At 32.9% G+C, this 24,435-nt stretch overlaps 2 protein-coding genes and 1 non-coding gene across 3 annotated transcripts; 1 reads left to right on the plus strand and 2 right to left on the minus strand.

Moving 5' to 3' along the window:
- The first annotated feature begins 1,177 nt into the window (after positions 1-1,177).
- LOC110629241 lies at positions 1,178-2,689 on the plus strand. The gene has a single exon (XM_021776156.1). The coding sequence runs from the start codon at positions 1,178-1,180 to the stop codon at positions 2,687-2,689; it is 1,512 nt and encodes a 503-aa protein (XP_021631848.1).
- A 5,844-nt stretch (positions 2,690-8,533) lies between these two features.
- On the minus strand, positions 8,534-9,643 carry LOC110629067 ((S)-hydroxynitrile lyase). Its single transcript, XM_021775917.1, has 3 exons — positions 9,251-9,643; positions 9,009-9,140; positions 8,534-8,921 (listed from the first exon to the last, which is right to left on the minus strand). The coding sequence occupies exons 1-3, from the start codon at positions 9,641-9,643 to the stop codon at positions 8,634-8,636; spliced, it is 813 nt and encodes a 270-aa protein (XP_021631609.1). The 3' UTR covers positions 8,534-8,633.
- Positions 9,644-16,251: 6,608 nt separating this feature from the next.
- LOC122721632 lies at positions 16,252-16,357 on the minus strand. Its single transcript, XR_006348336.1, has one exon. It is a non-coding gene; the product is annotated as a small nucleolar RNA R71 (small nucleolar RNA).
- Between the last annotated feature and the right edge of the window lie 8,078 nt (positions 16,358-24,435).

Here is a 24,435-nt window from a genome sequence, read left to right on the forward strand (position 1 = left end):
CCATGATTATGGTAAACGGATGGAAAATGTGTGGTCGTGGAATTTAATATGGCGAAGGAATTTATTTTCCTGGGAAATAAATTCTCTGGCACAACTTATGCTAATCTTAGACAATTTCAAGCCATACTTCATTAAAGATCGATGATAAACTTATATGGAAGCCAAATACTAAGGGGACTTTTTCGGTGAACTCTTCTTATAAAACTCTCTTGGATGCTTCCCTGGAATGTCAAACTACCTCATCATATATCTGGCTCAGATTGGCACCTCCGATGGTTGAAATTCTAGTATGGTTAGCCTGTGGCAATCACTTATGTACAAGAGAATGGCTATGCAAAATCAAGCTCATCCCTCCATCTAGAAATCTCTGCCCTCGATGCATGCTTCCAGGAAAATCAGTCTCGCACGTCTTCTTGCACTGTAGCGCTTCTTGGATGGTTTGGTGCTGATTCCTAAATTGGTGGGGTATTTTTTTCTGCTTTCCTTCTTTTGTCTTTGAATTATTTAATGAATGGAGCTCTTTAGTGCATGGTAATTTTCAGAGAAGATTTTGGTCAGATCTATTCTATTCTATAATGTGGTCAATCTGGTTAGCAAAGAAAGAAAAAATTTTCAATGACAAAGATTCTCCCGTTATTTTCTTGTGCAGTATAATTCTTCATAGAATTTTAGTATGGATGAAAGCATTGAATGAATATTTTCCTTTTTCTGGTTTGATTTGCTTGTATCCTCTGCTACCATTACTTCCTAGACTCACTCCATCAAAAAAAGAACAGTAATTAGTTAGTCTGCACCCCCTGAATTTATTTTTAAATGGAACGTGGATGTTAGTAGTTTAAACTTGTTACCGTTATTTTTAATTACTGTTGATATTTTCATATGTTTTGTAAATAGGAAAAAAAGTGTGATCTGCAGAATTTTTCTGTTAGAGCATTTCTAGGAGTCTTTTTCTAATTGTTGACCATTTAATTGTACTGGAGGAAATATGGGAGCACGTAGCCAAAAGCTTCCTATTTTCTAGTTTTATTTGTTGAGTTTTCATATATAAAAATGGTGTCTGGTCTGTGTTAATGATCACCACCACAAAAAGAGTGAAATTAATTGTGTTATTCTCTTGATTGTTTTACCAATTTGATCTTCATTTGGTATCAGAGCCTAGCCAATCTAGGCCTAAAACATGTCTCATCTTGAGATTGAGAGAGCAAGAAGAGAGAGAGAGCTGAAAGTAAGAGAGGATATCACCAGCGATGCTTCAAATAGAGAAAGCGTGTCGAGTCAAAAGAAGGAGGGCTCGGTTTCGATAAAATATCCCTTGTTGACGAAGAGCAATTATACAGCATGGGCCATTAAAATGAAAGTATTTATGATGGCTCAAGGTGTCTGGGAGCCAATCGAGTCTGAAGGTCCTGTTGATAAACAAAAAGACAAGATGGCATTGGCGGCCATCTATCAATGTATAAGTGAGGATACCTTGCTTCAACTAGGGGCCAAGAGGACAGCTAAGGAAGCATGGAATATGCTCAAAATTATGAACCAAGGCGCAGAAAAGATGAAGGAGGTTAGAACTCAAACCTTATGGAGAGAGTTTGATGCATTGGGGATGAGTGATTCAGAGACAATAGATGATTTCTCTGGAAAGCTCACCATCATTGTCAATAAATTAAGAAGCCTTGGTAACACAGTTGAAGATGAGAAGGTAATTAAGAAGCTGTTGCGTTCTACTTCCTCAAAATTTCTGCAGATTGTTTCCGCTATTGAAGAATTTAGTGATCTGAAAACCAAATCGATAGAAGAGGTAATTGGATCACTAAAAGCTCATGAAGAACGGTTGCTTGGTTGTGGAAACAATTCTGCTGAAACAGTTCTTATTACTAGAGCTGAATGGAAGAAAGCTCAAAATGACAATGGTGGAAGAGGAGGCAGAGGTCGTGGCCGTGGGCGAGGCCGAGGCAGAGGGCGTTACAATGGTGATTCAAGTCGTGGTGGCGATGATGAATCGAAGACACAGAAGAAGAAATATGATAAGAGTAGAATCAAGTGTTACTGTTGCGGCCAAATGGGTCATTATGCTGTAGAATGCCCATCGAGTGAATGGGAAGAGAAGGCCAATTTAATACAAGAGGAAGAAGAAGAAGAAGAAGCCTCTTTGTTGTTAATGGAAACAGTAACCCTCAATTCATCTCAAAAGGAAGTGGAGTCCCTTTTGTTGATGCTGGAAACATGTGAGCTCAAGGTGACACAACAAATGGAGCCAGAAGTTGCAATGGTAAATGAAGTAGTGAAAGAGCAGCCATTCAAAGACGGCATAGAGACTACTTGGTTCTTTGATACCGGAGGCAGCAACCATATGTCAGGTGAAAAATTTTGCTTCCAAGAATTAGATACTTCAATTACAGGAAGAGTAAAATTTGGGGATGGTTCAATTATTGAAATTTGTGGACGAGGATCAATACTTTTCAAATGCAAAAATGAAGAGCATTTGATTCTCTCTGAAGTATACTATATTCCAAAATTTAAAAGCAATATTCTGAGTCTTGGTCAACTTGATGAAAATGGTTGCAAAGTTATAATTGAAGGTGGTTTTATGAAAGTCTATGACAGATTGAAGAATTTGATTGCTAAAGTTGAAAAACAGTCAAATAGGTTATATGTGGGCAAATTTCGACTTGCTAAAGAAATTTGTCTGTAATACCCTGCTAGACTCCGGTATCGGAATTCTTACCGTCCGGTGGAATCTCGGATATCGGAAACCTCTAGAAGGGTGAAACCATGTTTTCATAAAATGTTTTAATGTATTTTATGGTTTTAATCAAGTAAGAAATGAGTTTTTGCATGAAAAATAATCATGGAGGAAGACCCAGGTTCGGCCGCCGAACCTCAAGTTCGGCCGCCGAACATGCATGCACTTCGGGAGTGCTTTAGGCCCCCGAAGGCATAAGTGAGGGAAGTCCAGGTTCGGCTGCCGAACCTTAACATGGCATGCATGCGGAGGCACGTTCAGCCCCCGAATGTGGCCTGGCCAGCCACCTATAAAGGGGTCCTTTAGCCGAAACGGGTGAGCTTTTCTCCCCATTTTCGGCCAAGGTGAGCTTTCCGCCGTCCCTCGCCGATTTTGAGTTTCTTCCTTCCATTCTTCATGATTTTTATGAGTTTACAACTTTGTTTTGAAGATTTTTTAGCATAAAGCAAGTTTTGAAGCTTGGAAGACTCAGGAGCTCTCTTCTTCCGTTCTCCAAGTTTAGGTCGCCTCCCCTCTCGATCTTCAAGAGGTAAGGGTCGATCTTGAACTCTTTTTATGTTTTAAGTAAGTTTTAAGTTGATTCATGGGGTAGAAATGCATGTTTAGGTTAGATGAGCATGGTTAGGTTTTATGTGAACTTGTGGACAATTTGAGTTGATGTGTTGTTTGCTATGTGTTGTAGTTGGGGTTTAGGATAGTTTGAAACCCCTAGGAGCTGATGTATGTTTCTATGCATGTTTTGGTTGAGTTGTATGCTTGATTGAAAGGTTGTGAGGCGTTTGTGCATGTGTGAGCCGAGTTTCTGCCCTTTTGGCAGAAACCAGGTTCGGCAGCCGAAGGAGTTTCGGCCGTCGAACCTGCCTGGGAGGCAAGCCTTTCGGCTGCCGAAGCATGCCCCCGAAAATGGACTTTCGTCTCTGGAGGGCACTTTCGGCCGCCGAAGGTGCCGCCGAACCTGCCTGACTTTCGGCTCTGGAGGGACTTTCGGCCGCCGAACCTGCCGCCGAAAATGCCCTGTTCAGCCTTCCTTTGCATGTTTTGCATGATTGTTTTGAGGTGTTTTAGGGGGTTTTTGGGGGATGTTTTTAGAGTCATGTTCTAGTATGTTTGGTCCCTCATTTGAGTCCACCTGTGTAGGTTCGGACCCGAGGAACCGAGGACCCCAACAGTGAGTCAGTTGCTCCAGGTTATTTTCTGAGCTAGCCAGAGGTGAGTAGAATAAACCTTTATGTTTTAAAGCAAATAAATTATAAAGTTTGAGCATGTTCATGCATCATGAATGCCATGTGATATCCTAGGTTGTTTGCATTAGAATTCACGAATATGCTGCATTGCATAATTCTATGATGGATGTGGATGGATGTTGGATGATCCTTAGTCCTCGATATGATGTGATGTGATATGATACGGCATGGCATGGTATGGTATGGAAGTCCGGTTGACCCATTCTACGTCCCGGCATCTTGAAATGTTATGTTATGTTATGTTATGTTATGTTTAAGAGAAAGACCGGTTGACCCATTCTACGTCCCGGCACCTTGGAATGTAGAGGACTATAGGTGACAATACCATCCTTGATGTGATTTTTTTGTGATGTGTTGCATTCCATGAAAGCATGAAAATTTAACATATGATTTAAATGTATTACTATTCTGCTCACTGGGCTCTAGTAGCTCACCCCTTACCCCTTTTCCCTAATTCCCCAGGTATGTAGGTACGGGTTAGACCAGGAGGTCAGCTAGAGTAAAGTCTTGTTTATGTAATAGGTAGTGGTGGACATGACAGTTATTGAAATGTATTGTATTGAATAGTTATATAATGAAATGATGTTATTGAGGATTAGAATGTGCTTGACCCTAATGTGTATGGTTATCCCTTTTGATACATGATCTCTCCAAAGTAATGATTTACGAATGTTTTATGTAAACCAAACTTAATGTCCCCATTGGAGCATTGATGAGGATTCCAATGTGGGGTTAATGATTATTGTTATGATTTTATGCATGCACAGGTTGAGTTTGGTAATTGAATGAGAAAAGTTCAAATTTTTATGTTTATGTTGATCATGTATGAGATTAAACAGGTTTACAGGTGGTATGTCAGGCTTGCTACGGGTTCCGGCGGCCTTAAGCCGATCTGGATCCTAGCGCCGGTAGCGGTCCGATTTTCGGGTCGTTACATTGTCCCTTGACAAAGCTGGAAGAGCAAGGATGGCTATGGCACGCCAGATATGGTCACCTCAATTTTCACTCCTTAAAGAAGCTGTCCAGCAAGGGAATGGTAGATGGAATGCCCAAAATTAATCAATCTGCTCAAATTTGTGATGGGTGCATAATCGGTAAGCTCCATAGATCACCATTTCCACAGAAAGCTATTTTTAGAGCAAAGGAGCCACTTGAACTCATCCATGGAGATCTGTGTGGACCGATTTCACCACCCACATATGGAGGTAACAAGTATTTTATGTTGCTAGTTGATGATTTCTCTCGTTTTATGTGGGTTTATATGTTGAAGAGTAAGGATGAAGCACTACCAGTTTTTAAGAAGTTCAAACTCAGAATTGAGACTGAAAAAGAAACAAAATTGAAGGTTTTCAAAACAGATCGCGGAGGAGAATTCATGTCTGTTGCCTTCAAAAAATTATGCGATGATGAAGGGTTACAAAGGCACCTCACAGCACCATATTCACCACAGCAAAATGGTGTGGTGGAGCGAAGAAATCAAACAGTTATTGAGATGGCCAGAAGCATGCTTAAGAGCAAGGAGATGCCGGAAAGTTTTTGGGGAGAAGCAGTTAAAACAACCGTATATATCCTGAACAGAGCACCAACAAGGAGCACTAAAAATTCAACACCATATCAGCTATGGTTCGAAAGAATACCAAAAGTACAACATATGAGGGTCTTTGGCTGCATTGCTCACGCAAAAAAATTGTCTCCACATCCTCCAAAATTAGCTGATAGGAGTGTGAAGACAATCTTGCTTGGATATGAGGAGGAATCCAAGGCGTACAGGTTGCTGAATCCTTTGGAAAACAAAATCATTGTGAGTCGAGATGTTGTGTTCGAGGAAGATAAGAGCTGGAGCTGGACAGAAAAACTACAGAACGTTAATACTGGGAATATTTTCACTGTGCACCAATCTAACACATGGAATAATGTTTCTAGTACCAACGAAAATCAAGGCAATACCGGGCAAAATTCACCATCAACTCCTTCAACTCCAGCCACGACATCATCCTCAGATTCCTCAACTCCAAAAAAAATATAGATCTCTGCAAGAAATTTATGATGAAACAAGAGAAGAGGTAGGGCTTTATTTTCTCTCCATCAAAGAACCAGTCTCCTATGAAGATGCTGCAAGAAACGTAAATTGAAGATTTGCAATGGAACAAGAAATTCAATCCATAGAGCAGAACAGAACCTGGGAGCTAGTAGATCTACCGACGGGTCACAAAGCAATTGGTTTGAAGTGGATTTACAAACTAAAGAAGATCCGAAAGGTGAAATAATAAAGCACAAAGCGAGGCTCGTAGCAAAAGGGTATGCGCAGAAGTTTGGAATCGATTATAGTGAGGTGTTTGCACCTGTGGCTCGACTTGAAATAATGAAATTGGTGCTAGCTTTTGCTGCCAGCAAGATGTGGAAAATTCACCATATGGACTTCAAAACGGCATTTTTAAACGGTGAACTTGAAGAGGAAGTATATGTAGCACAGCCCGAAGGTTTCAGCAGTAAAGAATATCCGCATAAAGTCTTAAAACTTCACAAGGCTTTATACGGATTAAAACAAGCACCGAGGGCATGGTACTCCAAACTCGACAAATGTCTGAAATCTCTTGGTTTTACGAAATGTCCTCAAGAACATGCATTGTATAAGAAAGATCAAGGTGATAATGCTATGATAGTTGGTGTTTATGTTGATGATTTGATCTTGACAGGTTCCAATCAGCTTGTCATTAATCAATTTAAGCAAGAAATGCAATGTAAGTTCAAGATGAGTGACTTGGGTTTACTTAGCTACTACCTTGGCATCGAGGTAAAACAAAATCAAAGAGAAATCACTCTTTGTCAAACTGCATATGCTAAGAAAATCTTAGAAAAGCTTGGAATGGGGGAGTGCAACCCTTGTCAAATTCCAATGGAACCGAGAACCAAAATGAGTAAGTTTGGAAATGGAGAGCCTCCAGTTGATGAAACACAGTATAGAAGCGTTATTGGGAGTATGAGATATTTGGTGCATACTCGGCCTGATCTTGCCTATTCTGTTGGAGTCATGAGCAGATATATGGAAACTCCAAACTCATCACACTTGACTGCAGTAAAGCAAATTCTCAGGTATGTGAGGGGAACTTTGAATTATGGTTGTGTATACCAGAAAGGACAGCCAAGCCTAGAGCTTGTTGGTTTTAGCGATAGTGATATGGCAGGCGACATCGACGATCGAAAGAGCACTACTGGAGTAATTTATTTCTTAGGAAATAATCCTATAACATGGGTGTCTCAAAAGCAAAAAATAGTGGCTCTTTCATCTTGTGAAGCTGAATATATAGCAGCTACTGCAGGAACTTGTCAAGGAGTTTGGCTTAAAAGAGTACTGAGTAATATCAGTAATGAAAAGGAGACTGCCACAATGAAAATCGACAACAAATCTGCAATAGCACTAGCAAGGAATCCAGTTTATCATGACAGAAGTAAGCATATCGATACCCGTTATCATTTTATTCGAGAATGCTTACAGAATGGAGACATTAAATTGGAGCATGTGAAGACAGAGTTACAGCTTGCAGATATGTTAACAAAACCACTTGCAAGACAGAGGTTTGTAGAACTACGTGAAAAGATTGGAGTGGAAGACATTACAAAGTTTGGATAACAAGTTTAGGGGAGTGTTTGTTAGTAGTTTAAACTTGTTACTGTTAGTTTTAATTACTGTTGATATTTTCATATGTTTTGTAAATAGGAAAAAAAGTGTGATCTGCAGAATTTTTCTGTTAGAGCATTTCTAGGAGTCTTTTTCTAATTGTTGACCATTTAATTGTACTGGAGGAAATATGAGAGCACGTAGCCAAAAGCTTCCTATTTTCTAGTTTTGTTTGTTGAGTTTTCATATACAAAAATGGTGTCTGGTCTGTGTTAATGATCACTACCACAAAAAGAGTGAAATTAATTGTGTTATTCTCTTGATTGTTTTACCAATTTGATCTTCAGTGGATGCATCTTCTTTTAGAAAACTGGCAGAAGTGCAGTGGGTGGGGTGCTAAGGAATTTGCAAGGCCATATTAAATGCATGTTCTCTTGTCCAATTAGGATAATAGAGTCGAATGAAGATGAACTTTTGGCTATCAACAAAGCACTAGAGATATCAGTATCTAGACATGAGCTTTTCATTTCTACAAACTCATTAATTTTAGAATCAGATTCAAGGAACGTTGTGTGCTGGGTGAAAATGCATAACCAGTTCCATGGAAGTTCTTAAGAGTTGTTAATAATATTTTACTTCATCCTTAATCATTGCCTTTGATTGTTTTAACCCATATCCCAAAGGAAGCAAACTCTCTAGCTGACTTTCTAGCAAAGCAGGGTATAAGAAATATGAAGATTTTATAGCTTTGATCTCATCTTTTAATCACTTGATTATCTCTATAGGCTGTTTTCACTTGATTATCATTTTTTATGTTTATTTGAATAATTTTGTTTTATTTATTTGACATAAAGACAAGCATAACAGATTACACAGGAGGGATAATCTTCCCTTAAATACACAGTTACACCATGTAAATAAAGATTTTCAAACACAAACTTTATTTTGGCGCAATTTAGTTTCCACATGAGAATGGGAAATTATTTATATATAGCTGCACCCAAGATTTACTTAATAGTAATTAAATGTTTTAAAGATTGGTATAAATATCAGCCACCTCTTGGAGAATCTTAGCTATTTCCTTAGTCTTTGTAAGCTGAAGCTTATGATCTCCGCCCTTGACCTCATACACCATGCTTGGTTTGTAGTTTACTATTTGCCACTGCTGAAATTCTGTTAAAAATATTTTGTCTTCTTCAGTCCACACATAAATTCTCTTAATTGATCCATAGCCTTCCTTGGTAAACTTCTTTCTCTTAGCTAAAATATTTTGAAATAATGATCCTTTCTTTGTTAACATTTTTGCCATCTCATAATCCTTGCAAAAAATAATACTATATATTAATTAGATGAACAAAATAATGTGAATATTCAAAATATTATAATTATTTGATGGAAAACATACCTCAACAGGACATTCAGTATATAAATTCTCCCTCATAAGCCTCAAACCAAGTTTCAATCCTTGGATAATCTCACCATCTTTTTCAAAATTAAAAAACTCTGTGTCTTTCCAGTTTGGAAACACCTCCATGAGCTGCAATGGCACAAAAGAAAAGCACATAAATTAATTAAAAAAATAAATCCAATGAAATATATAAAATTATGCTTAAGATATTATTTACGAGATTTTATATTTTTAATTACCTTTTCCACGACATAAGATGGACTATGATCAATGTCTGGCATTAGTGAATTGAGAAAAACACCAGCTGCAATTTTTTTAGAGTACTTTTCAGCAGCAATAGCAATATTGAGTCCACCACAGCTCTCGCCAACCAGAATCACCTTATTTCCTTCAGGGAGTGACTCCATAAACGTCATCAAGGGTTCAGAGTAGTCATCAAATGAGCCAATGTCCTCAATTTGCCTTGAGTCAGTGCCACTAGCTGCAAGATCCAGTGCAGTGACCTTGTGGCCAGCTGCCTCAAGTTGGGGTTTGAGCTTGTACCAAATCCAAGCACCATGGCAGATGGTATGAATCAGAACAAAATGGGCAGTTGTATTTTTTCTGATGATACTTGACTCTTCACGATCCATATGTGCTCTTCTTTGTGAATGGTGCAGGTTGCGATATTGCACGCAAAGCTATTTATAGAGAGAGAGTTCTGAATGCTGATGCCATGCCATGACGATAATATGCTTTGGAAAAAATAATAATAATAATAATAATAAATTATATATCAAATAAATAAAATTGTCATTAAGTGCATGCTATGTATTTTTAAGAATGTTATTAGGATGGTGGGAGATTACGTATGCTGTGTTAGGGTGGTCTCTACGAAAGCACGTTCTTATGAGAACGTGTGAGGACGTGCTTCCTTCCCCATTAGATCAGATTTACGCGGAGATTTTTGCATGGTATTTCTATTTTATTTTATTAATGCAGAAATGCATAGTAAAATTGGGTATTTTGTTCATGGATAATTTAATTTGTATTTTAATAATATAATTTTTTATCTTTATATTTTCTGAAATTTTTAAAGATAAAATTTTATTAAATTACTGATCGCAATTAGTGATTAGGAGATTAATACGTATTTAAGTATTCATTTCTAATCAGTTTCACTTTTATTAATAAAATAAAACACTCTTACCGAAAATAAACCAAATTAAATATCATTATTAATAATACTAATTTTAGCTTATAAAAATGTCAGTTATTAAATGAAAAATATTAATATGACGCAGACGTAACTTTTAATAATCAAATGTAAAAATAACCTTATAACCAGAAGGGTTTCATAGGGCAATGGGGCATTACTCTATTATAAAATTTTCCCCTATTAACAGTAGGTATAAGTTAAATCTGTATTATTAGAAATTTGATATAATTAATTTAATTATCTATAAATCTCATTTAGCATTTATGGACATCAAATTTTTTTTTCAAAGATCAAGATAATATCAAACAGAATAGGGACTAAGCTAAACTTAGGGTACAAGCCAACCGGAAAAATATTACATTATTCCAAAAAAAAAAAGTTTTAGAGCTCAACATCTAACCCAAGACTAAAGCCTAAACTTAACCATATGAATTAAAAAAATTCAGAAGATTCAATCCATACCAACAACTCGAGGGGAATATATACCAATTATTATTATTATCAGTGTCGTTCAGAAAAAAAGTTTTTTAACACTATGAAAAACGTCATGCCTAAAGAGATGGCTAGAGAGATAAACTCGAAGAACCCTATTTCAAAGGCCAAGATTTGGAGCTAAGAATACAAGGCGCATTAAATGGATCCATGCAAGATGAAACGACAGCCAAATCGAGGGAGGTAGAGCTGTTGCCTCCATCCAAAGCTATTGAGGGAAGAAATGCTTCTAGTGGTATTTCTGAAGATCCTTGAGGTACCCACCCCTAAAGAAAATAACACAAAACAGACAAAGAGGAAATTTAAGTCACAGGCAAGAGCAACGCGAAGGCTATAATGACGATCTCCAAAGCAAGGTAGATCGAAGAAAAAGCCCCTTAAAAATACAGATTTATCAAAATAAAAAGAAAAAATTATTGTATATGCACAACCCACTTAGAAGTGGGAGGGTAAAACCCACTTTCGAGGCAAGCGAAAGTAAGAGAAGCCGTTGAACGATAGGGAAAAAAAACCAAACGCTTCGGGCCAAAAAAAAATCAGGGAGATAAAATTTCTATATCTAAATGGACGTGCATTAAAGAGTATTTTGTGTGCAAATAAAATTTGAAATGTTTTAGCACATGATGTAAAATTTTGAAGAGCCTTATTTCTATTCGAATTGTGAAAAATTATTTCAACCCCTTTAATTTTTTTTTACATGAATTAATATAAATCAAGAATATTCTTTCAAAAAAAATAAATCAATAAAATTATTAATTTCAAAGTGTTTTGATAAGCATGTATATTAATTAATTTAAATAAAAATCTATTATATTAATGGATACAATTTGATTTTTTTTTTATAATTATTTTTTGGTTGATCTAGATTTTTTCTTTAAAAATATATGATATTAATTTGTAATCTTTTAATTTGACACTTGGGAATTTTGAAGTTCTATGAAGACAAGTAGCAAACTTTTATAAGCATGCTTCATGACGATTCTTAATTTATTATTATTAAATTAAGAAGCTCTTACCTGTTAGAATATTAAAAATTATAATGGGTTCCATTTAAAATTATGATAGAGCTCACAAAAGATTGTGATATATTAATTTGTACTAGTGTAACGTAATATATCAATATGCTATATGATTAGTAATATGTATTAGCCTTTATCTCTAGGATTTGTATTTATCATCTCTTCTTCTTAGTGGATGCTATCAACTTATTTTATTCCTGTATATAGAATATATAGAGAACATAGAGGGAGTTTTATATATTTTTTAAATTTGCCTCCAAACTATGCATATTTTTTACTTTCTTATAGTGTTATTTTTGTCTTATTTTAGTGATAATTCATTAATAAATTTAAACTAAAATAAATTGTTAATCTCTATATGATTAAGAGGTAAATTTAATTTTTTAACCATTTTCGCTAAGCAAAATAAAATTTAATGGGCTTTGTCAATGGCTTTAAGTCTTCTCCATTGAAACTTACATCAAACTCTATTAGTCCACCTGAACAATCAGTGCCAAGCACCCTGCTCTATATAACCCAAGTGAGAATGAAAGTTTTTTTAGGCTGCTAGGTGAATCAGTTCCTTACACAATAAGAATTAAAGTTTTTAATGATGGCTAATTTAACTTTATTTCATCAGTGATATATATATAATTGTCAAATTTTAACTATAATTATAAAATACTATCATATTAAAAATGAGAGTGTTAACCGTTAAAAATGAAATATATATATATTTTTTCAAATCTAATATTGAATAAAAAAGAAATGAATTATCAATTAGAACCATTATAAATTAATTAGCAATATGGCTAGTAAATTATGTAAACTTACTATGTGTATAAATTGAACTTTTCCTTTTTACCGAAAATATTACGTACTCAATTATTATTATTTTTTAATAATTATTTTTAATTATTATCACTATTTTAAAATTATTATGTCGTAAAATAATAATTTTTTAATTTAAATTTTAACGTCAATTTTTGATAATATGTATATTTGTATAGTTTTAATGTTTTAAAACACTTAGATTTTGAGTTCAATTCTACTTAAGATAGGTTAATTTGTTTAACTTTTGATATCTTTAGGTTAAGTTATGATTTATTTGATCTTTGGTATTTTGGTAGGTTAAGCTAAGATTGAAGAATAATAAGAGAAAAATCATGTTTGGACTCTATTCTGAAATTAAAAAGAATCGTGGATATAATTAAATTCACAAGAGTATAAGAAAGCAGAGTTATATTTGAATTCTAACTCTCAAACGTGCTATGTTATGGACTATATTATAGGTATAACATACTTGATGAAAAGAATCAGAGTCTAATTTCAAATCTATTACGAGATAAGAAAATCATCATCTGTCAAGACATACTAGACTCAACTCCTTTGGGTAAAACCTTCCCATTTGATTTTGTTTACTGGTATTTAAGTTGAACTGGGATTTTTAGTACTATATAAAGATGATATTTTGATATACAACATTATATTTTCCTCTGAGTTAATTTTAGGAGGCTAAAAACGCTCTTTTTCTTATTGTGTTTCAACCATGAACATGTGTAGTTAAATTTTTTTTTTTTCAGTTGAACGATAATTGAAATTTTATTTTAACTTGGTTGTAAGATCTAATTGATTTTATTTTATTTTTATTATCTTTTGGTATTTATATTGTTCCTATGACTAGTATTTATTATTATTCTATTAATTGTTACAATAAGAGTCCATTATGTAATTATTAGGATAATATATTGCTATTCAGATTGATTAAATCTGTAATTGTTTTGTTTAATCTGAAATAAGTTGTAAATTAGATTACATAAAGCCTTCCTAAAAAATAATATAATCTAGTTTAAATGAATCAAGGTCTCGCGTTTGTTAGTTAGAATCAGGTCATTGTAATATTTAATGCGGTAATTGGATTAAATTTTAGGAGTATCTCTAACGGTTGCCCAAAAGTTAAAGTTAGTTAACAAACGTCCGTTAACTGGTTAAAAACTAAGGAATGATTGGATATCTAAAACGTCTTTAATATCGAGTTTATAATTCGAGTTTATTCACAGGTCTGCAAATGATCTCGCTCATGTTCTAGCAACATCGGCTCATTCTGAGTCAGGTCATGTCCCTCCTCCTCATATAGTTTCCTTGATCGCTTTGAGTTAATAATATTTTTTTCATTTTCAAAAAAAAAAATAATTTAGAATTATTTTTGTATTTATGATCGATCCATAAAATTAAAACTAAGATTAATCTTTTGACATCTCATATTAATTTTCTCTCTCAAATTTAATTACTTTAATTCTTTGAATTAATTTAGTTTATTTTCTCATTGAATTAATTTTTATTCTCTTATATTTAAAATCTTCCATTTTTATTTTTATTTATTCAATAAAATTAATTTTCTTTTGGTCTTTGTAGGATCAACACTGGTTGCCACTATCACAATTTATTTTGTTTTATAAAAGTAGAAATTTATTTTTGATAGTTTCGGCACCATTAATTTTCATTGTTATTATCAATTTTTTTACGATCATATTAATTATCATTAACGAAAACTAAATTTATCATTATTGTTATAATTTTAAAGACTGATTATAGTATCATCATAATTAGTTTTAATGACTAGTGTACAATATGTACTTTTGTATAAAATCAGAAGATAGAAAAGATGAGTCAAAATCAATGAGAAAAAAAGTTGATTATTTGCGATGGTTGAACAAACTTGACCAAAGATATGTCCAAGTCTCTGGGCAAACCTCCAAATAGCAGCAAAAGCACACCTGACGCGGAAAAAAAGAAATAAAATTAGATCTTCCCATTAAAGAATATGTGATATCACTCGTTTCAGTCTAAATTTCACACCATGACCTCTCCCAAAGATCAGGAAATCTCCACCGCTCTTAGGAAATAAATCAAGAGAGTTATTTCATTAAAAATATTTAAATCAAACTCTTTTAGGAAGAAATTTCAAGAAGATTTCTTTAGGATTTTGCTATTTAAACACCTTTTCGACAGCAGCAGCCCACATCTCTCGTCCATTCGAATTCTCTTCTTTCTTTTGTGTCTTCTTACAGCCATGTGTGACTAATTTCTTTATTTCTAGTTGATGATAGGTTGAAGTTCAGTTTTTTCATAGATCGTGAGATCTAAACATTATTCTTTTAATATTTATACAATTTCAGTTATTATTATTATTATTACTTCATTAATTGATAAATAGAGCCCGTTGTTCATATTTTCAAGATAATATATTGTTAGTTTGGATACTTGAAGTCCGTAATTACTTGATTTATTCAATAATAAGTGTAACCCACTAAGAAATTGCATGATCTAATTTAAACTCACTATACAATTTGGTTTGTTGGTTAGAATTGTATCTCTCTCATCCTTAAGGCGGTTGATAAATGAAATTTAATAGACGTTTTTTGGATTGTTTGTTGACCAGGGTTAATTAGCGAGCATTTTTCATAACTAGAACTAATTTATTGGAATGAATAAAGATATATTTTTTTATGATTAATCCCCACAACTGAAATGGATCTTATTCTTCAACTAGAATTTATTTGCATTGTTTTTTTCTCAAGTCTTTTATTTAATTTTCTCTTGATATTTGCTTTCTTTAATTGTCTTAATTTTTATTTTGGTTTCACTCTTAATCAAAGTTTTCCTTTTTTTCACTTACTCCTTTATTTTTCCTAGTTATTGATTAGAGATTTTTTAGTATCAATTCCTTGTAGATTCGATCCTATTCACCCTACACGCAATTTATATTTGTTAGATTTGGATAGGTTATTTTTTGTGCCTTCGACACCCATCAAAAATTAGTATCGTTGCCGGAGAATTGATTTAAACTAACTTATTTCTTTTCATGACTAGGTTTGATCGTGAAGAATATTTTCTTTGCGATCTAAAGATTGAAAAAACTGCCAAAAGCTTGCGAAAATAAGCCAAACTGAGGAAATAAGCCTCATTAGCATCCATTTCTATAGCATGTAAAGAATTAGCCCAAAAATAGGAGATTTCTGTTGAAAAAGCTTCAAAAATAGCTCCTAAAACAGCAGCTGAATTAGATGCTATAGAAGCAGTTGCAGCAACACCTGAAGAGGCAGAAAACGTAGCAGTTACTGCTCTTGAAGAACTACTGTCATTCTTGAATTAGAAGTTTAAACATTGAAGAAAGAGCACTTATGGCGCAAAAGAGAACCTTGCGTGAACTAGCAGCCCCCGTTGGTAATCAAACACCACTTTGCATCACATATCCAGCCTTAGGAGCACCTTTTCAGCTGAAATCAGGTTTGATTCACTTGCTTTCCAAGTTTAGAGGAAAAACAAAATGAAGATCCATATAAACAACTTAAAGAGTTCCACATTGTTTGCTCAAGAATGAAACCTCAAGAGATAGCCGAAGAACATATCAAATTGCGTACATTTCTTTTTTCACTTGAGGAAGCCATAAAATATTGGTTATTTTACTTACCACTTTAATTAATCACTACATGGATTGATATGGTAAGAGCCTTCTTGGGCAAATATTTTCCAACCTCAAAGGTTATTGACATTAGAAGAGAGATCAATAGTATCAAACAGAAAGATACTGAAGAACTATATGAATATTGGGAGAGGTTCAAAAGATTGTGTACAAGTTGCCCATAACATGACATCTCCGACTAACCGCTTATACAATACTTCTATGGAGATCTTCTATCCTTAGAAAGAAAGCTCATTGATGCATCATGTGGAGGATCTATTGAGGATAAAACGCCTCAAGCCATAAGAGAGTTGATTTCTATCATGGTCGCAGCTTCCAAACAATATGAAGAGCAAAAGGAGCAACCTATAAAGGTGAATGAGATAAATGTGTCTTCTTTTGAATCTAAAATTTATGAATTAACATCTGTGGTGCAAAGTCTTGTTGTAGAAAATAAGTAACAAGTAAGAGCATGTGGAATTTATGCAACTTATGGACATCCAATGGATATGTGTGCCATACTCCGAGAAGATCAATAACATGTCAATGCCATAGGAAGCTTTGAGGGGCATTAACAATAAAGGAGATATGACCCTTACTCCAACACATACAATCTAAGATGGAGGGATCATCCTAACTTCAGTTATGCAAAGTCTAACAATTTTCAGAATTTCTAGTACTATTACCCTCAACAAGCACCTCCTCAAAAGCAAGGTATGCCACTTGAAAATATTATTAAGTCTCTTGCTAATTCTATGTAAAGTTTGAAAAATCAGATGAGTTAAATTGCTACCTCCATAAGTAGATTGGAGTCCCAAGGAAAGCTACCATCTCAAATGGTACTCAATCCAAAGTGAAATGTAAGTGCAATAACTTTGAGGAGTGAAAAAAGGGTTGCAAACAATTCCACGTGGGTAGAGATTTGGGCAAAACTCAGTGGCAGATTTGCAAAATACACTTGCAAAATTTCAGCAGCAGAAGGAGACAGTTTCACTTGGGTAGAGACTTGGGCAAATCTTAGTGACAAAACTGCAGAATGCATCTACAGAAATTCAATAGAAAAAAGGGAGAAAACTTGCTTCAAAAATATACCAGCAAAGAGAATTTATCATTCCACCACCTTTCTTCGAGAGGCTTGTTAAATCTAAGAAATAAAAAGAGAAAAAAGAGGAAAAAGAAATTCTAGAGACTTTTCAGAAAATTGAGGTGAACGTTCTTTTATTTGATGTTATTAAGCAAGTGCCTAAATATGCAAAATTTTTTAAAGAGTTTTGTATCAAAAAGAACAAGTTACCTAAGAATGAAAAGATAAGTGTGGGAGAAAATGTTTCTGCAGTTATTCAAAAGAAATTACCTTCTAAATGCAATGATAGAAGTATGTTTGCTATTTCTAGCACCATTTGTAATGTTGGATTTAAAAAGGTTATGTGTGATCTTGAAGGCTCAATTAATTTCATGTCTTTATCCATTTATAACTCATTGAATGTTGATCCCTTAAAAAAATAAGTGTTGTCATCCAAGATCCATTGTGTATGATGAGGGTATTTTGGAAAATGTTCTAGTCCAAGTTGATGGGTTAATCTTTCCTACAGACTTTTACATTATCGACATGAAAGAGGATAAAGTTAATATTACATATGATATTTTATTAGGTAGGCCTTTTCTTAACACGGTTATGACTAAAAGAGATGTGCATAATGGTACACTCACTATGAAATTTGATAGAAAAGTGATTAAATTTAATGTTTATAATTCTTTGAAATATCCTAGTGATGTAACTCATGTTAATGGCATAGTTGAGCCAAAATACATTTGAATTAAGTGTTGATGACAAGTTGAATAGTGCTCTATGCATGGGTATAGACATGGACAATTCAAACCAATTAAATCAGCAAATTGTTGCTGATAAAAAGTTACACAAAACTGTTCATGCTTTAGACAACATTCTATCACTGCTCAGGTCAGCCTTGACCAAAGATTTACCCAAATCTAACTCACAACTACAGTCATCTGTCATAAAGGCACTTAAATTAAAGTTAAAGTTGCTGCCCAATTACCTCAAATATTCATACCTAGGGACTAGAGACACACTTCACTTAAAAGAGGAGAAACTAACCGTATTACTTCATGAGTACAAGGAAGCAATAAGATGAGTTATAGCCAACACAAAAGGAATGTTATACTTTTTGCTTGATCATGCTGGGATTTCTTTCCTTCCACCAGTTACTTGAGCCTTGCCTTATATCTTGCCTACGTCAACTTGACTAGGAGAGTATTATTCTAACCCTCTTCATATAACTTTTTATTTTTTCATACATTGAGAGTAATGTGTTGGTCAAGTGTGGGGGAGAAAAATTATATATGCTGCATTTTCTTATTTTATTTTGTATTTTTTTATTTTTAATTTTCATGCATTTTCTTTTACTTTCTTTTTATGCATTTTGTTAGGAATTTTGGCTAAGTATTGTAATTTGATTATTCCACTCACTTCTTAATTCTTGGAAATTTAGATTGAATCATAAATAGTATGTTAGTATTTATGTAAGTGATTGTTTTGGTTTTCACATTGCTTACAATAGTCTTTGATAATTGTCTTGAAGTATAAATAGTTAAGTTTGAATAAGATGTGTGTACTTGCATGATTAAGGCACTAATGGAGTTTAACTAAGATTTGCTAAAAACATGAATTTTTAATTTTTCTGAAACTTTTATCAAAGAAATAAGATATTCAAGATACTAGAAGAAAAGAAAAAAAGCACAAAGTAAATCTAGTTCGTTGGTTAAGTGACCATGAATAGTGCTAGTAGCCACTTGAAACTATGATCGATTGTGTAAACGTAAATAGATATCACAAATATGTACCTTCACGTCAAAAGGTAGTGACATTCCAAGTAAGAGGTGAATTCAAAAGAGTTGAGACATTCCAAGTAAGAGGTGAATAAGTGCTCATAAATAATAAATAAAAAAGCCTTGAATACTTTATTTTAAGACTTAAGAACTAGCTTTAAACCAAAATGGAATTGGCTAAGGTAAGGTCTAGTGACTACTTCAAGAATGCTACTTGACTATTTGTGTGATTGAGTATGAATAGCTTGAGCTCTCCTATTTATGTGAAAGATTTTATTGAGATTATTGTTTGCAATGTGACTCCTGAAATTGTTAGTTATATGCATGTTGATATACTGTTGTGCTTCAATCCAAAAGTCTAGATGAAAGAGTGAAGTTAATGATCTAAATTGTTTGAATACTTGAGAGTAAGTATGATTCAAGTGTGGGAGAATTTGATAGAGCATAAATTTAGCATATATTCTCCTTTATCTCTATCACCAATCTAAGTGATTTTCTATTAATTTTACACATTTTGTCATGTTTTTGCAGAAAAGCAAATAATAGAAAAGATGAGCCAAAATTAATGAGAAAAGAAGTTGATTATATGCAGTGGCTGAACAGACTTGACCAAAGATTTGCCCAAGTCTCTAGGCAAACCTCCGAATAGTAGTAGAAGCACATCTGACACACACACAAAAAAAGATCTTCCTATTAAAAAATGTGCGATCTCGCACGTTTCAATCCAGATTTTACGGCATGACCTCTCCCAAAGATCAGAGAATCTTCATCGCTCTTAGGAAACAAATTAAGAGAGTTATTTAATTGAAAATATTCAAATCAAACTCTTTTAGGAAGAAATTTCAAGAAGATTTCTGTAGGGTTTTACTATTTAAACACCTCTTTGACAGCAGAAGCCCATATCTCTCATCCAGCCGAATTCTCTTCTTTCTTTTGTATCTTCTTATAGCCATGTTTGGCTAATTTCTTTATTTCTAATTGATGATAGGTTGAAGTTTCAGTTTCTTCATGGATTGTGAGATCTAAATATCATTGTTCATCTTTATTCTTCTAATATTTATGCAATTTTAGTTCTTATTATTATTTGTTGATTGATCAATAGAGCATGTTGTTCATATTTTCAATCTAATATATAGTTACTTTGGATGCTTGAAATCTATAATTGCTTGGGTTATTCAACAATAAGTAACAATTAGTGTAACTCACTAAGAAATTGCATGATCTAACTTAAACTGACAATGTGGTTTAGTTTATTGGTTAAAATTGGGTCTCTCTAATTATTAAATCGGTTGATAAATTAAATCCAATAGACATTTTTTGGATTATTTGTAGACCAGGGTTAATTAGTTGACATTTTCTAATTAATTTACACCTAAGAAGATATTGGTTACGTGGAGTGTGTTCCATAACTAAAACTAATTTATTGAAATGAATAAAGATATTTTTGCTTTTATGATTAATCTCCACAACTGAAATGGATCTTATTTTTCAACTAGAATTTATTTGTATTGATTTTTTTTTCTCAAGTTTTTAATTTAATTTTCTCTTGATATTTGTTTTCTTTTAACTGTTTTGATTTTTATTTGGGTTTCACTCTTAATCAAGATCCTTTTTTTACTTACTCGTTTATTTTTTTCTAGTTATTAATCAGAGATTTTTTAGTATCAATGCTTGTGGATTCGATCTTATTCACCTTATACGTAATTTATATTTATTGGATTTGAATAAGTTATTTTTTGTGATTTTAACACCCATCATCATCGACCAAAAAGAAAACCCAGATTTCTTTATTTGATATCGATTCATTCTCATTAATAGAAAATCCTTCTTTAGGATTATAATTTTCTTGAAGTATTAAAAAGGGACAGGAGCTGGAGAAAAATAAAAGAAAGAACGAAAGAGTTTCCAGTTCAAAGATGAGTTGATAATGGAGATGAGTTTCTTCGATTCATTGAGAGAAAGCTTTAGATAGATATTAATTTAGGAATAAGAATTTACAAGTCTCTCCAATTGAAAGGCTTAATTAATAAATGTATATATGACTTAATTTTTACTCAAAATTGGCAGAATCTGTTGATCAAGGAATTAGTTGTTTTTTAAAATAATGAGAGATATTTTAGTTGACTTCAAAAATTATAAGGATAAACTAATCAATTTTACTAAAATATAGAGATTTTATAGTAATTTTTTTAAAAATAAAAAATAAATAAGGACTTTTAAATTGATAAAAAAGTTAATTAAAATGAAAATAAACTAATTGAGAAACAAATAATTAAATTAATTAATCAAATAAAAAATATCTAGTTTTAAGAATATCTCAATATTAATTTACAGGATTTACTGCAAATACAAATATTTCTATTTTAATTTTTGATAAATAGATTGTAGTTGTTGAAACATTTAACAACTTGATTTTCTCTTATTTATTAGACTAATTATGATTAGCTTACTAACTAGTCTAATTGACAAATGACTATGATCAGCTCTATGATTCAATTTGCCAACAATATTAAAATTTAGGAAGATTTGAATCTAATAAAAAACTCATCTCAACACACCTATTGTAACTAGAATATGTAATTCGACAATAATAAATATAGCTTGTTATAAATATTTGTTGAAAAAATCATAATTTTTCATAATCAAAATTAACACCTTATATCATATAGTCCATATATAATTATAAAAATAAATTATGTATATAATTTACAGTTTAAGAATCACCTAGAATTGCAATGCAATTTCACAAGAAAAATTGAACTTATTGAGAATTTAAGAACACATCTAGATATCTACAGATTTCATGAGTGATGCTCTTTCGTTCCACAAGAGTATAGGAGGGCGTCCGAGTAAGAGATAGCCTATGAAAATAAATCATAAGAATAAATTTTATTTTTTTTCGAAAACAGTCTAATTCTTAGTAGACTTTTTAGAATAGAGTAAACTCCCTGTCAAGGAATTCTTTAATTATTGTCTTTTTATTTTAAGAGTTTCAAATAAGTTGGTGGATAGTTATCTCTACCACCCATTATTTGCAGTTATATGGCGGACAGTAACATGATTTATTTTTTTAATTAAATTAATTTTTAATCTATTTGAAATAAATTTTAGAATTAAAACTATGCTTTTACAAATAAGGTATTAACCATATTATCGATTTTATTTTCAAACTCTATTTTTGGATGGATAATTACAAACTTAAAAAATTTGAATGACAATATATTATTCACTTAATTGAATAAACTGGCTACATTAAATCAACCAAACAAATAATGATTTCAAGTATACACAAACAAAATCAGAAATAATAATAGAGCATTAAGTTTAATTTGATTTCACAATTTTTGTGAATTAAACCTCAAAAATTACTTATCCAAATGGAAGAAATTAATTACTTAGATACATAACAAATATCACAACAATGGTGACTAAAAAAGATAGAGAAAAATCTAGTAGAGAAATTAAGAAAAAGATAGATGTGTGTTAACATATAAAAATTGTAAAATTATTTTAATTGAAGAATGAGCCTCACCTAAAAATATGCCTTAGCATATGCTCACATATCTTTAAAAAAAAGACAAGATAGGTAAAAAGGGAACTCTCTATTTTCTTTTTCAGCTCGCTTCTCCTCTGCATGATCTTCCTCCCCTCTTCTTCCTCTTATGTTCTCCCTTCTCTTCTCTGCAACTTCTTCTATCAAGAAATTTTTGACTTTATATTTTTATATTTGACTTAAGCGTCAGACTCCTAACCATTTTTTATCTATTTTATAAATCTACTTACACGATCGCGTGTTATGAAATCCATTTGAGGAAGCAAGGATAAAATCTTTATCAATTTACTCTCCTAAAAGGTTTTTCCCTTTGTAAAGAATCTTTTAGAAATCTAGTTGTCTTTTTAAAAGAAATAAAAGACAATTCACATCATAAGGAAAGATGCACTTACAATATGATAGCTGGAATAACATGTAACTTGTTTTGGCATTAAATTACAATCTTCTCATTAGATTAAGCATAATTTTATTTGACAATTATAATTTGAATGGCATTATGAACTAAATCTCATATTTTAAAAATAAAATGCTAGCAAATACTTGCTTAATAAGTTTATTTATTTATTTGAAATACTATTAAAAGGCGGTCTCAAAGAATAAATGCCATTAATTTCAATATTACAAAGGCTTTTCCTTTCCATATATGGGCTAATCGTAGAAATTGAAATTTTTGACAGTTAACAATGCAATGCTGAGCTTGCTTGAGATCAAGAATGTCAGGTGGACGGGTTTTCGCAGGTACCCAATCTGCCCAAATTCTATTAGGACAGATTCGGGTTTTTTCAAAATGGATTGGATGGGTTCGGATTTGAAAAATTTTACCCGTCTCGGGTTCGGTAGGGTTCAGGTTTAATTGATCGAATACCTGTTATCTGAATCTAATTAGCTATACCAACAAAAAAAAATCCTAATTCCTTTTTAATTTCACTTCGACAGAATCAAGATACTCAGATACAAGGCTGTCGTCCACTTCCTTTCCCATTTCCCAATCGACGCCTCTCTCCCTCACTTCACTGACGAGTACCGAGATTGTTGGCAGCCCAGTCGGAGACAACCCTTTCCTCTCTCCAGTCGGCGTCGGCGACATCTCCTTTCTCTCCCCAGTCGACGACAAATCTTCTCTCTCTCCAGTCAGCGATATCTCTCTTCAGATTTGTAATCAAATTTTGATAATCAAGATCTTTTAAGTGCATGTTGTTAAAGAATTTTTAGTTGCTATTAAAGATTTTTAGAATTTATGGACTATTAGAAGGAAGAATAGTTATGGAGGAAAAACAATAGAGATGATACGACCAGTTAGATGATGGACCTTTTTGTGAATCTTTGTGCACTGTTAGTTTCTATGTTCCAAAAATAACCTAGCAATCAACCTTCTTTAGAGGGCTTCCATGTTCAAAGATATAAACAAGCATATGTAGCAATAAGGTAATTCAGTAGATTTATAACAAATTCAGATGTTGTAGAGGAATTTGCTGCCTTGTAGGCGCTGTTTGGTGCCACTGCAATCGAGAAAAGCCATGAGCTACTTTCGTGTATAATGTTGGACATTACAATTCTTCATTTGAATTTGATCACAAGGTCAATGAGATACGGATGTTGTTTTACATAGATTATCACAGAAGTTGACTCATTGATTTTGGTTTAGTGTCTCCCCCCTTGGCTTCTGGCTCTTATTCATGACATAAGAGAGCACATTGGCGTCAATGTTTTAGTTTGTGGTTTATAATTAATTTTAGCATAGTTTAGAATGCTTTATTCATAGCTAAAGGCATCCCTTCCATATATTATTTTAGTTTGTGGTTATGTATTGACTTAAGTAAATTTATTTATTGATTAAGTTACTATATATTATTTGTTCTTATGGTTATGTA

This window comes from Manihot esculenta, chromosome 13, assembly GCF_001659605.2.
Source record: "Manihot esculenta cultivar AM560-2 chromosome 13, M.esculenta_v8, whole genome shotgun sequence".
NCBI classification, from domain to species: Eukaryota; Viridiplantae; Streptophyta; class Magnoliopsida; order Malpighiales; family Euphorbiaceae; genus Manihot; species Manihot esculenta.